The following is a 12486-nucleotide window of genomic DNA, read 5'->3' on the forward strand; positions in this document are numbered from 1 at the left end:
GACTCTCCGTTGTTAAAAATCATTCAAACACACTGAAAGCTAAGGGGTATCAACTCTATAGTACAATATAAAATTTATTTCCGGTATGAATGAAAAATCATGTTGCTGACCTTCGTATTACTGTAGTTTCTATGATTAAAATTTATCTTCCAGACTTTTTTTTCCTGTATATTGTACTTACTGTACCTATTGGTTATTTTAGGCAATAACCACATGAAAGAAGAAAATTATGCTGCTGCAGTGGATTGTTACACACAGGCGATAGAATTGGATCCAAATAATGCAGTTTATTATTGTAACAGGTAAACTGGCACTGTTGTGGCAGGTTTACAGTTGTTAAACATTTGCATTAATAGCTCTGAAGGAGTTTTTTATAGCTCCATAAAATTTGTTTTTCTATTTAGAAAATTTTGAACGTTTGGAAACATATAAAAGAAGGAAAAAATAAGCTCATAAATTTACCACTTAGAGGCAACCACTGTTACTAATAACCTTTTGGCATATGTTGTTTGATGTAAGAGTAATCAATTTCAGATTAATCTTTATTCACTAGGCATATCACAAACACGTTCTTATTTTATTTAAATCCTTCATAAACGTTATTTAAATGAATACAAATTAGTTTATCATTACCTCTTAATCTTTTTTATATATCTAGCACCTTTCATTGTGGCTGGCAAACAAGCAGTATTATTTTTTAATAAATTGATAGATGTACCTTACTTTGCCTTACTTTGCTTTGTCCTACTGGTGGACATTGAGGGTGTCCCTTTTTTTTTCAATATTATAAAGCTGCAATGAACATCTTTGTTTCTAATATTATTTTCTGGACTTAAGATTTTCTAGACTTTGTATCTATCCTTGGAAATGCACTCAGTTGGTCTAACAGTATAAACATTTAAAAATTTATTGATGCTAATTTCAAAATTGTTCCGGCTTCTTTGAAAATATTTTGAAAATTCTTTTCTTCCCCTAGGATATGTGAGTGTATCTGTTTTTACCACACCCTTATCAGTACTAAGTACTTGAATTATTATTTATTATTGTTAATTTAATATTATTCTTACTTTAATAGTGATTTGTAATTTACATTTAATTACTGGTGAGGTTGGGCATTTTTCAAATGTTGGCCATTTGTGTTTTTTTTTTTTCTCTTTAAATTATTTGTACCTGTGCCAGGCCTCATCCTGTTTGACCTCAGACATTTCTTCCCTTCCCTTTTCTGCCCTTTTTAACAGAGGGTCTGACCCCTGCAGGCTATGTTTCCCAGGCTCCTTTGACACCTGGGTTTTGTCTGTGTTCAGCCCTGGGAGGTAGTGGCAGGAGATTGGAGGGCAGAAGGAAGGCAGAAGTTGGGTATTTCTTCCCCTCTTTTTACATCAGGGTGTTTATCCAGCAGGGGCTGCTTCTCCTCCTTGTCTCCAGCTCCCACCCAAGACACCCGCTATGGTCCCAGCTTTTTCCAGGTGACATTGGGTTTTGGGCTCTGCACTCTGTTCTGTCTTAGGGACGGTAACGGCTTCCTGCTGTTGCTAATCTCTGCATTGATGCACAACCCCCTGTTTGGCATCTCAGCTCTTCCATCAGCTATGTAATGAATTCCCTGCACTAAATTTTTTAAATATTAAAATTCCAATAGAACTTTCTGCAGTGATGGAAATGTTCTGTATCTGCATTGTCCAGTACAGTAGCCACTAACCACAGTGGCTGTTAAGAACTTGAAATGTGGCTAGTGCAATGGAGAAACTAAAATTTTAATGGTTAATTAATTTAAGGTCAATTTAAATTAATTAAATTTAAATAGCCATATGTGGCTTGTGGCTGCTGTACTGGACACCATAGCTCTATATTAAAGATAAAATCCCTTTGTCCTAATTGCATAGCTTATTGTTTGCCCTTTAATGTTTTTCATATGTAAAAGTTTTAAATATTTATGTAGACAAATTTGTTTATCTTTTCTTTTGCATTTTATTACAGTGTTTTTAGGCTGAAAGCTCTCTGCATTTACAGACTTGGCAAATAACTTATTTTTTCCTTTACGTTTAAATTTTGTCATGCCAAGTCTATTTTAATCAATCTGAAGCTTTTTATGACAGATTTATAAAAATTACCTTTTATTATATAGTAAGTTCTTAGATTTGAAAGAGATCTTCAGGTTAATTTGGTCCAATCTTTCATTGAGTTATTTTTATCATATTTAGGGTATTCATACCCTTATGAGATAGTCCCTTCTCTCCCACCTTTTCTTTTGTGGTTATATCTGTTAGAAAAGTCTTCCTTGACACTGATTTTGTTTCCCTGAAGGTCCTGTAGCTTCTCTCAATTGACTTTATTTTTATTCTTATGGACAATTATAGAATAAGTGTGATTCTTCTTTTTCATGACAGTACCTTACATTTTGAAGTTTGCTACAGTGTTCATTTAATTCTTTTCTCCACATTAAATGTTCACAGCTTTTTCCACTGTATCTCACATAGGTCAGTTTTAAGTCTTACACTTTTGTTCTAAACTTGTTCCAGGTTACCTATGTCTTTACTCTGTAGTTCCCAGAAGTTAGCACAGCATATCTGGCATTGGTCTGACTAGAACAGACTTGTAGAGTGCTCATTTAACCTACTTCTAGATAACATAGTTATATATTAGTGTTCTGTAGCATTATCTATTAAATTTATATTTTGCTTTGGTTTTATTAAAGCCTGTCCTTTTTCACACACTCTCTCCCCTGCCATTCAGTCGTACATTCATTTGACAAGTTCTTGCCCAACACCTGCTGTGCACCAGTGTTGTCACAGGAGGTAAAGTTGGTTGTTTGGACTCAAATGCAGGATCTTACATTTTATCCCTATGGGATTTTATCTTGTTAGTCTTTTATTTATATGTCCCTAATCGTTTGGGATAAATTGTAAAGTACTATATTTGCTTTTGCTCCTAGCTTCATGTCAACCACAAACTTGACAAGAGCACCCTATATGACATTGTATCAGTTACAGAGTCAACTAGGGGAACAGTCATGGGGAAGTGGTTAAGAGCAGGGGTTCTGACCCACACTCTTTGGATTCTAATTTCTGGCTCTTCCACTTACATGTATGTGACCTTGAGCAAATTATCCTAACATCTTAGTTTCCCCATTGGTATAATGTGGATAATAGTATTTATCTCATCGCATTGTTGTTGAGATCAAATAGTTAATATACATAAAGTGCTAGGAAAGTGTCTAGTAAAGAGTATTGTACACAGCAGTAGCTATTATCATTATTATTAATGCAATCTGGGGTTTTTGCCTTAATCAGATTATGAAGAGAGATCCACATTTATCGGGGTCCAAATACATTGTCAATTGTCTTTCTCTGAGTTACCAGTCTGGTGGTAATCCCGATAAAATAGAAAGGAAATGATGTTAGCATCATAGGACTTGTTCTGAATTAATCTAATGTTATTTTCCTTCTTCTTTTTTTTTTTGATCTCTAACATTTTTTTAGTGAAGATTTAGAAAAATCAAAGAGGTTTACAGTGAATATGCATATATCCACACCAAGATTTTGCCATTAATATTTTAGTATATTTGCTATATCAATATTTATTCATCTATCTGTGCCTATCTTATTTTTGATGCATTTCAGGGTAAATTGCAGCCATCAGTACACTTTCCCCCTAAATATTTTAGTATGCATGTCATTGACTACAGTTCAATATTTTACATTCTTTTCTTTTGAGGTAAAATTTACATGCAATGAAAAGCACAGATCTCAACTGTATGTTCACTAAATTTTGACAAATGCATACACCTATATAACTTACCACCCCTATCAAGATAGTGAAGATTACCACCTGGGAAGTTTTCCCTGCCCCTTCAGAGTCAGTTGCCTAAAACACTCGCCAGAGAAAACCACTGTTTTGTTTTGTTTTGTTTTTCCACCATAGATTAGATTTGTCTCTGTTAGAATTTCACATAAAAGGAATCATACTATGTATACCCTTGTGTGTGAGACCTTTTTTACTTGACATAATGGTTTTGACATTCAGTCCTGTTGTTGCATGGTTCTTTTTTTTAAACTGCTCAGTATTGGTTGTTTGAACGCATCACCGTTTGTTTAGGCATTTTCCTATTCATAGGCACCCAGGCTGCCTTTAGTTGTTGTTGTTTTTGTTTTTTGTATTTTGTCCAGAATTTAGAGTTGTTATTTTTGGAAGCATTGGATCCATAAGGAATTTAGTTGGCCATACTGAAAACCTACATTTTCTCTCTTCACATACATACACACACACACACACACACACACACACACACACACACATACACACACACACGCAAATCACTTTGTTAATCTGTTCTAATAATCCAGCTCAGAAAAATAGAAAATCCAAATAATTTGTGGAGAATTAATTTCCCAAGCTCTGCTTTTATGTTTGGATTTTATTCTCTGTAATAAGATGACTAGACATGTTTTCATTTAGCGTATGAAATCTTGAAATAAATACATTTAATACTGCACAGAATGTTATGACCAGGTATAAATGTTATCAGAAAATTGATTATTTAAAAAGTATAAGCCATATACTTTTAACTATGAATATGATGAATCTGAGCCTAGATAAATCATTTATTTTTAATGAGATTAGTGTTTGTTAATAGTCGCATGTCCATTAGTACAGTATTAGAAGAGATTCTTGGCAGTACCTGTACTTGCTTTTCATTTAATTATTGTTAAATTGAAATGAATAATTATGCTTCTGTTTTGCATTTAAATAGTATCTTCTTCCCTGAGGAGTTCAGTAATAGAGTATGCGATTTAATATTAAATGATTAGAAAACTTTATTTGCAAATATTAAATAAAGCTTTAGGAATTTTTTTAGACTCAAGTGGTTATAAATATCTCAATAGCCTGTAGTTTGCCAGCTACCCCTTGCCATTTTTCTTAGCTAGCTGACTGCCATGAGTTGGAAGCTCAGAATAGCAGATCTAAATCTTTCTTTTGGTATTCATTTTCACAGTTTATTACTAATCAAAATATTGTTTGCATATTAAACTTGCTAGGATGAACCAAAGTTTACTTTTTATAGAAGTGACTTTTTTATTTGATTAGAGAACAATAAATTGGTATATTTCTTAAGCATGAATCTTTCTTTTCTAGACTTAATCTTCTATTTTGGGCTTTTAGGATCCTAATGATGCTTTAGGCTCATCTCAGATACCAGGACAACATGAGTCCTTCCTTGAAAAACTATTATTTAGTTTTGCTTTTATTCTGTGTTCTCAGCACTTACTATGATATATATAACACTTATATAAGTTTATCATATATGTTCTGCCTTATAATTATATGCATACTTGTTTTATTTCTTCAGCTGAAGGGCAGAGATTGCATCTTGTATCTATTCGTATTCCCTGTAATACCTAGCACTGTGCCTCACAGGAGTTCAGCCAATTTTTTTGGATGCATGGAAGGCTATAGAAGAAATATAAGAAATTTCCAGTGATGTTGAAGTGACCAGACACTCAAATTAACACTTGTATACAAAAAAACAACAAATGATTTATAGGTCTAAAATATTTCCAAGTATTTTATAATATGAAGTGATATTTCATATTAAACTCGCTAGTTTTCCATGTCTTCCGTCCCTAAACAGTACAGATCTTCCTCGACTTACGATGTTATATCCCGATAAACTTGAAAATGTCATAAGTCGAAAATGCATTTAATACACCTAACCTACTGACACAGCTTAGCCTAGCCTATCTTAAATATGCTCAGAACACTTACATTAGCCTCACAGTTGGGCAGAATCATCTAACACAAAGCCTATTTTATAATAAAGTGTTGAATATCTTGTGTAATTTATTGAATACTGTACTGAAAGTGAAAAGCAGAATGGTTGCATGGGTACAGAATGATTGTAAGTGTGTCATTGTTTACCCTCGTGATTGCATGGTTGACTGGGAAATGCAGCTCGCTGCCACTGCCCAGCATCACGAAGGAGTATCATGCCACTTATCACTAGCCCTGGAAAAGATCAACCTTCAAAATTTGGAGTATGGTTTCTACTGTATGAGTATTGCTTTTGCACCATCGTAAAGTCAAAAAATTGTAAGTTAAGTCATTGTAAGTCAGGGCCCATCTGTATTCTTATAGGTATTTCTTTTGTACAGCCTCATTGCTGAATACATTACCTTACACAGAATCATCTCCTGTTTCTGGGATGGATAGGTGGTTCAATGACTGAGTCCATAAATGGAATTAAAGATATTGGGAAAGAGAGTGCACGATGGAAAGAATTTGTCTGGAAGGCCTCTCACGTGATGGGGAATTTGAATTGAAGGTGGATTTGGTGGACAGGTAGAACTGGGATAAACAGAGGGGAGGGGAAGGCATTTTAGGTTGTAGAGCGTAGTTTAAAAGGCAAAATTAGGAAGCATCAGGGCATTGTACCAAGGAATGCTGGTGACAGCGTGAACTCTCAGAAAGATGGGAACAGAGACCTCATTGTTTTAAATTTTGTTTTCTTCCACCTCCATAAGCAGCATATAGTCATTGGGTTCAGTGGGACTTGACTTTGGTTTGTTGAACTTAGAGTTGAATCTCAGTTCAGCCACTAACTAGCTCTGTGACCTTGGGTAGCCACTAAACCTTTCTGAGCCTCAATTTCCTCACTTGTAAAATAGAGATAATACTAACCACTTTCACAGGGTAGTTGTGAAGAGTAAAGATATGTGTGTGTGTGTATATATATATATATATATATATATATGTATATATGTATATGTATATATATGTAAACACAGTGGAATGAAATCTTGCCATTTGTGACAACATGGATGGACCACAAGGACATTGTGCTAGGTGAAATATGTCAGAGAAAGACAAATACTGTATAATATATGTATATATATATATGTCATAGTTCTAGGCTTTCAATATTTGTTTCTTTCAAAACAATGTAATTCCTAGTTGTAGGAGTAGGCTTTCGCTATAATTTATTTATATGTGATATACAGTATGGGAAATGTTAGGTACCTGTAAATTTTTTTTGCCTTATTTCCTATAAAAACAGAGCACGTTATATTCATGCTCTCGCTCTAACAAGGTAAAGAAAGCGAAAAAAAAAAAAAAAAAAGAAAGCGAGGGTGTCTGAAAACATGATGACTCTGACTGTTTTGTTCTGCTGGAGTTTCATTAGTTATGCCCTGATAACTAGACAGCAGGGTCAGAGAGAGCAGACCACATTGTTATTCAGTTCAGACACTGGCGTGTTTGGCTGCATCTCACAGAAGCTTCAAATATAGCCTGATTTCTCTTCCCTTTCCTGGATGCAGATTCAGACGCCTCTCCTCTTTTGTGAGCTGCACATTCTGCTTTCATCCCAGCTTGCAGTTTGTGATCTAAAGCTAAAGCTATCAGTATTGAAACATAGTCATACTCTTTCCTTCTGCCCACTCGTCTTTCTGGGTCTGATTCTCCCTGCTTTATTCCTGTTTTATTATCAGTATCAGAAGCTAAATATCAGGGAGTCTTCCTCTTTGTTTCCCTTTTCCATATACCTCCCAAATAGCTCATTTGTTCCCTCTTTCATTTCCGTCCAGATTCTTAACTTTTGCTAAACTAGTGCAATAGTAACTTCAGTTGGCTTCCCGTTTCTACTTGCAGTCTCCACTCCAGTCTTCTGTCAAAATGATTGTTCTAAAATATGAAATTAATTGTCTAACTCTTGCTTTCTGTTTGCTAGTTCCAAATACCGTGATCAGATTTAAGCTCCTCTGGATGATATATCAGATCTTTTATAATATAAGCTCTCTCTTTTCTTTTAACTTTATTATCCTCACTCTTCTTCTTACCCCATTCCTCTCCTCTGCTCTCTATGCCCATGTAACGTGAAATTTACTGATTTCCTAAAAATGCCATGTTGGGACATCTCTTCATACTTTTATGTGCTTCTTTATCTGCATAGAATATTTCCTACCTTATCTAATTGGGCAAATTCCTGTCATCCTTCAAGACCCTGTTAGATGTTGCATCTTTTGGGAAGACTTTCTTAATTTCTTCTCTCTTCAACCTCCCCTTCCCTGCCATGCCCTGTGGAGTGGTGCTGTTCAATATGGTAGCTTCTATCCACATTTGGCTGTTCAAATGTAAATTAATTACAATAAATAAAATAAAAAATTCAGTTCCTCAACTGCAGTAGCATATTTTCAGTGCTCTTTAGTCACATGTGGCTAGGGACTGCTGTATTGGATAGCACAGGTAAAGAACTTGTCTATCACAGAAAGTTCTATTAGACAGCTCTGCATACAGTTAACCATATCTTTCTCTGTGTTGCCTCTTTCTTTGATGTCTCCACTGTTGCACTTATCATACTATTTATTTATTTACATGTCTGTTTCCCTGTATACTTGATTTTGAGCTGGATTTAGCATATTGCAGGTGTTCAACAAAATTTGGAGTTGAATTGATTCAGTGAATTTTAGAAGGGAGAATTGCCTCTACTTGAAGACTTCTAATGGTGAAACAGTCACATGGCAGCATGTTGCATATATATATTCACAAATAATACATATTTATTATATATAATAATTTTATATGATATATATTTATTTAGGGAAAGCAAATTTCAACATATTTTAAACCTATTTAAACTTACAGGAAGAGAAATACAATGAACATCCATATATGTTTACCCTAGAGTCAATAGTAGCTAATACTTTGCCGTGTTTACTTCCTCTCTCTTTCTTGCTCTCTGTCTCTCTACAAGGGTGTGTTTGTGTGTATGTGTGTGTGTGTGTGTGTGTGTGTGTATGTGTCTACACACATATAAAATTTTCTTGCTGATCCCAAATACTTTAGTTATATCTCCTAAGACATACCCTGCATAACTACCCTACCATTCACATGTAAGAAAATTAGCATTAATTTTCTAATTAATTTCATTAGTATTGAAATTTCTCCACTTGTCCCCCAAATACCATCTATAGCTATGTTTTTTGATCCAGAATCCAATCAAGGACCACACGTTGCATTTTGATATATCACTTTAGTCTCTTTTAATCTAGAAAATATTCCTGTCTTTTTTGGTTGTTTATTTTTCATGACATAGACTTTTCCAAAGAGTTAAGGCCAGTGATTTTATAGAATGTGTCATATTCTGGATATGTGTGATGGTTTCCTCATGATTAAATTTAAGTTACATTTTGGCATGAAGCCTACATAAATAATTTGTATACCATTTATTGCATTATATTAGGAGGCCCATAATTTCAAACTGTCCCACTGATGGTGATTCTGAAATTTATATATTAAGGTGGTGATTACCATATCTTTCTATTACTCCTTTTATAATTAAAAATAATGTATGAGGGCTTCCCTGGTGGCGCAGTGGTTGAGGGTCCGCCTGCCGATGCAGGGGACACGGGTTCGTGCCCTGGTCTGGGAAGATCCCACATGCCGCGGAGCGGTTGGGCCCGTGAGCCATGGCCACTGAGCCTGTGCGTCCGGAGCCTGTGCTCCACAACGGGAGAGGCCACAACAGTGAGAGGCCCGTGTACCGCAAAAAAAAAAAAAAAAAAAGAGTGAGGAGCTTCCCTAAGATGGCTGAGTAGGAAGACCCTGAACTCGCCTCCTCCCATAGGCACACCCAAATTAGAACTGCTTACAGAGCAAATATCTAGGAGGATGACCTGAAGACTAGCAGAAAAGATTTTCTACAACTGAAGATAAAAAGAAGGAGCCACATTGAGGAGGGGCAGAGATGTGGTATAGGCAGGATACACAACCTCAGGTTGATGACCCACAGACAAGAAAGATACTTCAACTGCAGATGTCCTCCTCAAGGAGTGAGGAGTCCAAGCTCCACCTGTGTTCCTCAGCCTAGAGGTTCTGAACCAGGAAGGCGAGTCCCCAGAAAGTCTGGCTTTGAAAACTACCAGGGCTTATATTTGGGAGAGCTGGAGGGCTGTAGGAAAGAGGGACTCCACTCTTACTGGGCACATGCAAAATCTAACACCCTCAGGGTCCCAGTGCAGAGGCAGTAGTTTGAAAGGAGCCTGGGTTAGACCCACCTGATGATCTTAGAGAGCCTCCCAGAGAGACAGGAGGCAACTGTCTGTCTGGGGACAGAGACACTGGCAGCAGCCATTTTGGGGAGCTTGTTATACTGTGATGAGACTGGCACTGGGAAGTGCCATTTTGGAATCCTCCCTCCAGCCTGTTAACCCTGGAGGCTAGCACTGCCTACCAGCGTGCCCACAGTAGTCAGCCCACCACAATAGAAGAGTGCCCACGGCCCACATAGAGGGCACTCTTAGCTCATATAGCCTGGTGATCAGAAGGGAGCATGATGTTGGGCCCCATAGCACATCTCCTACATAAAGGTACTTCTCCAAGATTGGGAGACATAAATGACCTACCTAATACATAGAAATAAGCAGAGAGAATTAGGCAAAATGAGGAGAAGAATATGTTCCAAACAAAGGAACAAGACAAAACCTCAAAAAAAGAACTAAATGAAGTGGAGATAAGCAATCTACATGATAAAGAATTCAAGGTAATTATCATAAAGATGCTTACTGCACTTGGGAGAAGAATGGATGAACACAATGAGAATTTCAACAAAGACTTAGAAAATATAAAAGAATGAAACAGTTGAATAATAAAATACAATAACTAGAATGAAAAATACATTAGAAAGAATCAACAATAAATTAGATGATAAAAATGGATCAGCAATCTGAAAGAGTAGTGCAAATCACCCAAGCTGAACAGGAAAAGAGAAAAAAATAATTTTAAAAAATGAGGATAGTTTAAGGTACAATGAAGTGTACTAACATTTGCATTAAAGGGGTACAAGAAGGAAAGGAGAGAGGGAAGGGGGCAGGTAACTTATTTGAAGAAATAAGTTAGTTGAAAATTTCCCTAACCTGGGGAAGGAAACAGGAAAGAAACAGGTCCAGGAAGCACAGAGTCCCAAACAACATGAACCCAAAGAAATTCACAGCAAGACACATTATAAATAAAATGGCAGAAAATAAAGGTAGAGGGAGAATCTTAAAAGCAACAAGAGAAGCTACTAGTTACATACAATGGAACTCCCATAATGTTATGAGCTGCCTTTTCAGCACAAACTTTGCAGGCCAGAAGGGAGTGGCATGATATATTCAAAGTGCTGAAAGGAAAAAACCTACAACCAAGAATACTTGGCAAGATTATCATTCAGAATTGAAGGAGAGATAAAAAGAGTTTTACAGACAAGCAAAGATAAAAGAGTTCAGCACTACTAAACTGGCTTTACAAGAAATGTTAAAGGGACTGCTCTAAGTGGAAAAGAAAAGGCCACAACTAGAAATATGAAAATTATGAAAGGAAAAATCTCATTGGTATAGGCAAACGCATACTAAAGGTAGTGGATCAGCAGTCTATAAAGCTACTAGGAAGCTTAAAAGACAAAAGTAGTAAAATTATCTATATCTAAATTACTTAAGTGAATCACAAAAAGATGTAAAATATGACATCCAAAACATCAAATGTTGGTGGAGAGGATTAAAAATGTCGTGCTTTTAGAACGCACTTGAACTTAAGCAACCATCAACTTAAAATAGACTACAGTGTACAAAGGTTGTTGTATATGAACCTCGTGGTAAACACAAACAAAAAACCTATACAGATACAAAAAAATTAAAAGGAATAAAGACACAACACTAAAGAAAGCAATCATATCACAAGGAAAGAGAATAAGAGAAGAAAAAAGAAACAGGAACTACAAATACAACTAGAAAACAATTAACAAAATGGCAGTAAGTACGTACCTATCAATAATTACTTTAAATGTAAGTGGACTCTATGCTCCAGTCAGAAGACTTAGGGTGGCTAAATAGAGAAAAGAACAAGACCCATATACATGCTGCCTACAAGAGACTCAATTCACATATAAAAACACACACAGACTGAAAGTGAAGGGATGGCAAAAGGTAGTCAATGAAAATGGAAATGAAAAGAAAGTTGGGGTAGTAATACAAATGCAAGACAAAATAGACTTTAATACAAAGGCTGTAACTAGAGACAGGAAAGGACATTACATAATGATAAAGAAATCAACCCACCAAGAAGATATAATTGTGAATATATATGCACCCAACATAGGAGCACCTAAATTCATAATGTAAATATTAACATAAAGGGAGAAATTGTTAGTAATACAATAATAGTAGAGGACTTTAACACCCCACTTACATCAATGGACAGATCATCCAGACAGAAAATAAGGAAACACTGGCCTTAAGTGACATATTAGACCAGATAAACTTAAATGATATATATAGAACACTCCATCCAAAAGCAGCAGAATACACATTCTTTTCAAGTGCACATGGAACATTCTCCAGGCTAGGCCACAAAACAAGTCTCAGTAAATTTAACAAACTTGAAATCATATCAAGCATCTTTGCTGATCACAATGCTATGAGATGAGAAATCAACTGCCAGGAAAAAGCTGCAAAAAAC

General features: G+C 35.8%; 1 protein-coding gene across 1 annotated transcript in view; it reads left to right on the forward strand.

Annotated features, from left to right (window-relative positions):
- The window catches only part of SGTB (small glutamine rich tetratricopeptide repeat co-chaperone beta), a 46897-nt gene that overhangs the window by 16842 nt on the left and 17569 nt on the right, over window positions 1-12486 (forward strand). Inside the window, exon 5 of the mRNA XM_024753073.1 lies at window positions 203-302. Within this exon, the coding sequence (XP_024608841.1) occupies window positions 203-302 (100 nt within the window). The remainder of the gene's footprint in view (window positions 1-202; window positions 303-12486) is intronic.

The sequence above is a fragment of the Neophocaena asiaeorientalis genome, unplaced genomic scaffold (assembly GCF_003031525.2).
Source record: "Neophocaena asiaeorientalis asiaeorientalis breed wild unplaced genomic scaffold, Neophocaena_asiaeorientalis_V1.1 scaffold399, whole genome shotgun sequence".
Classification (NCBI taxonomy): Eukaryota; Metazoa; Chordata; class Mammalia; order Artiodactyla; family Phocoenidae; genus Neophocaena; species Neophocaena asiaeorientalis.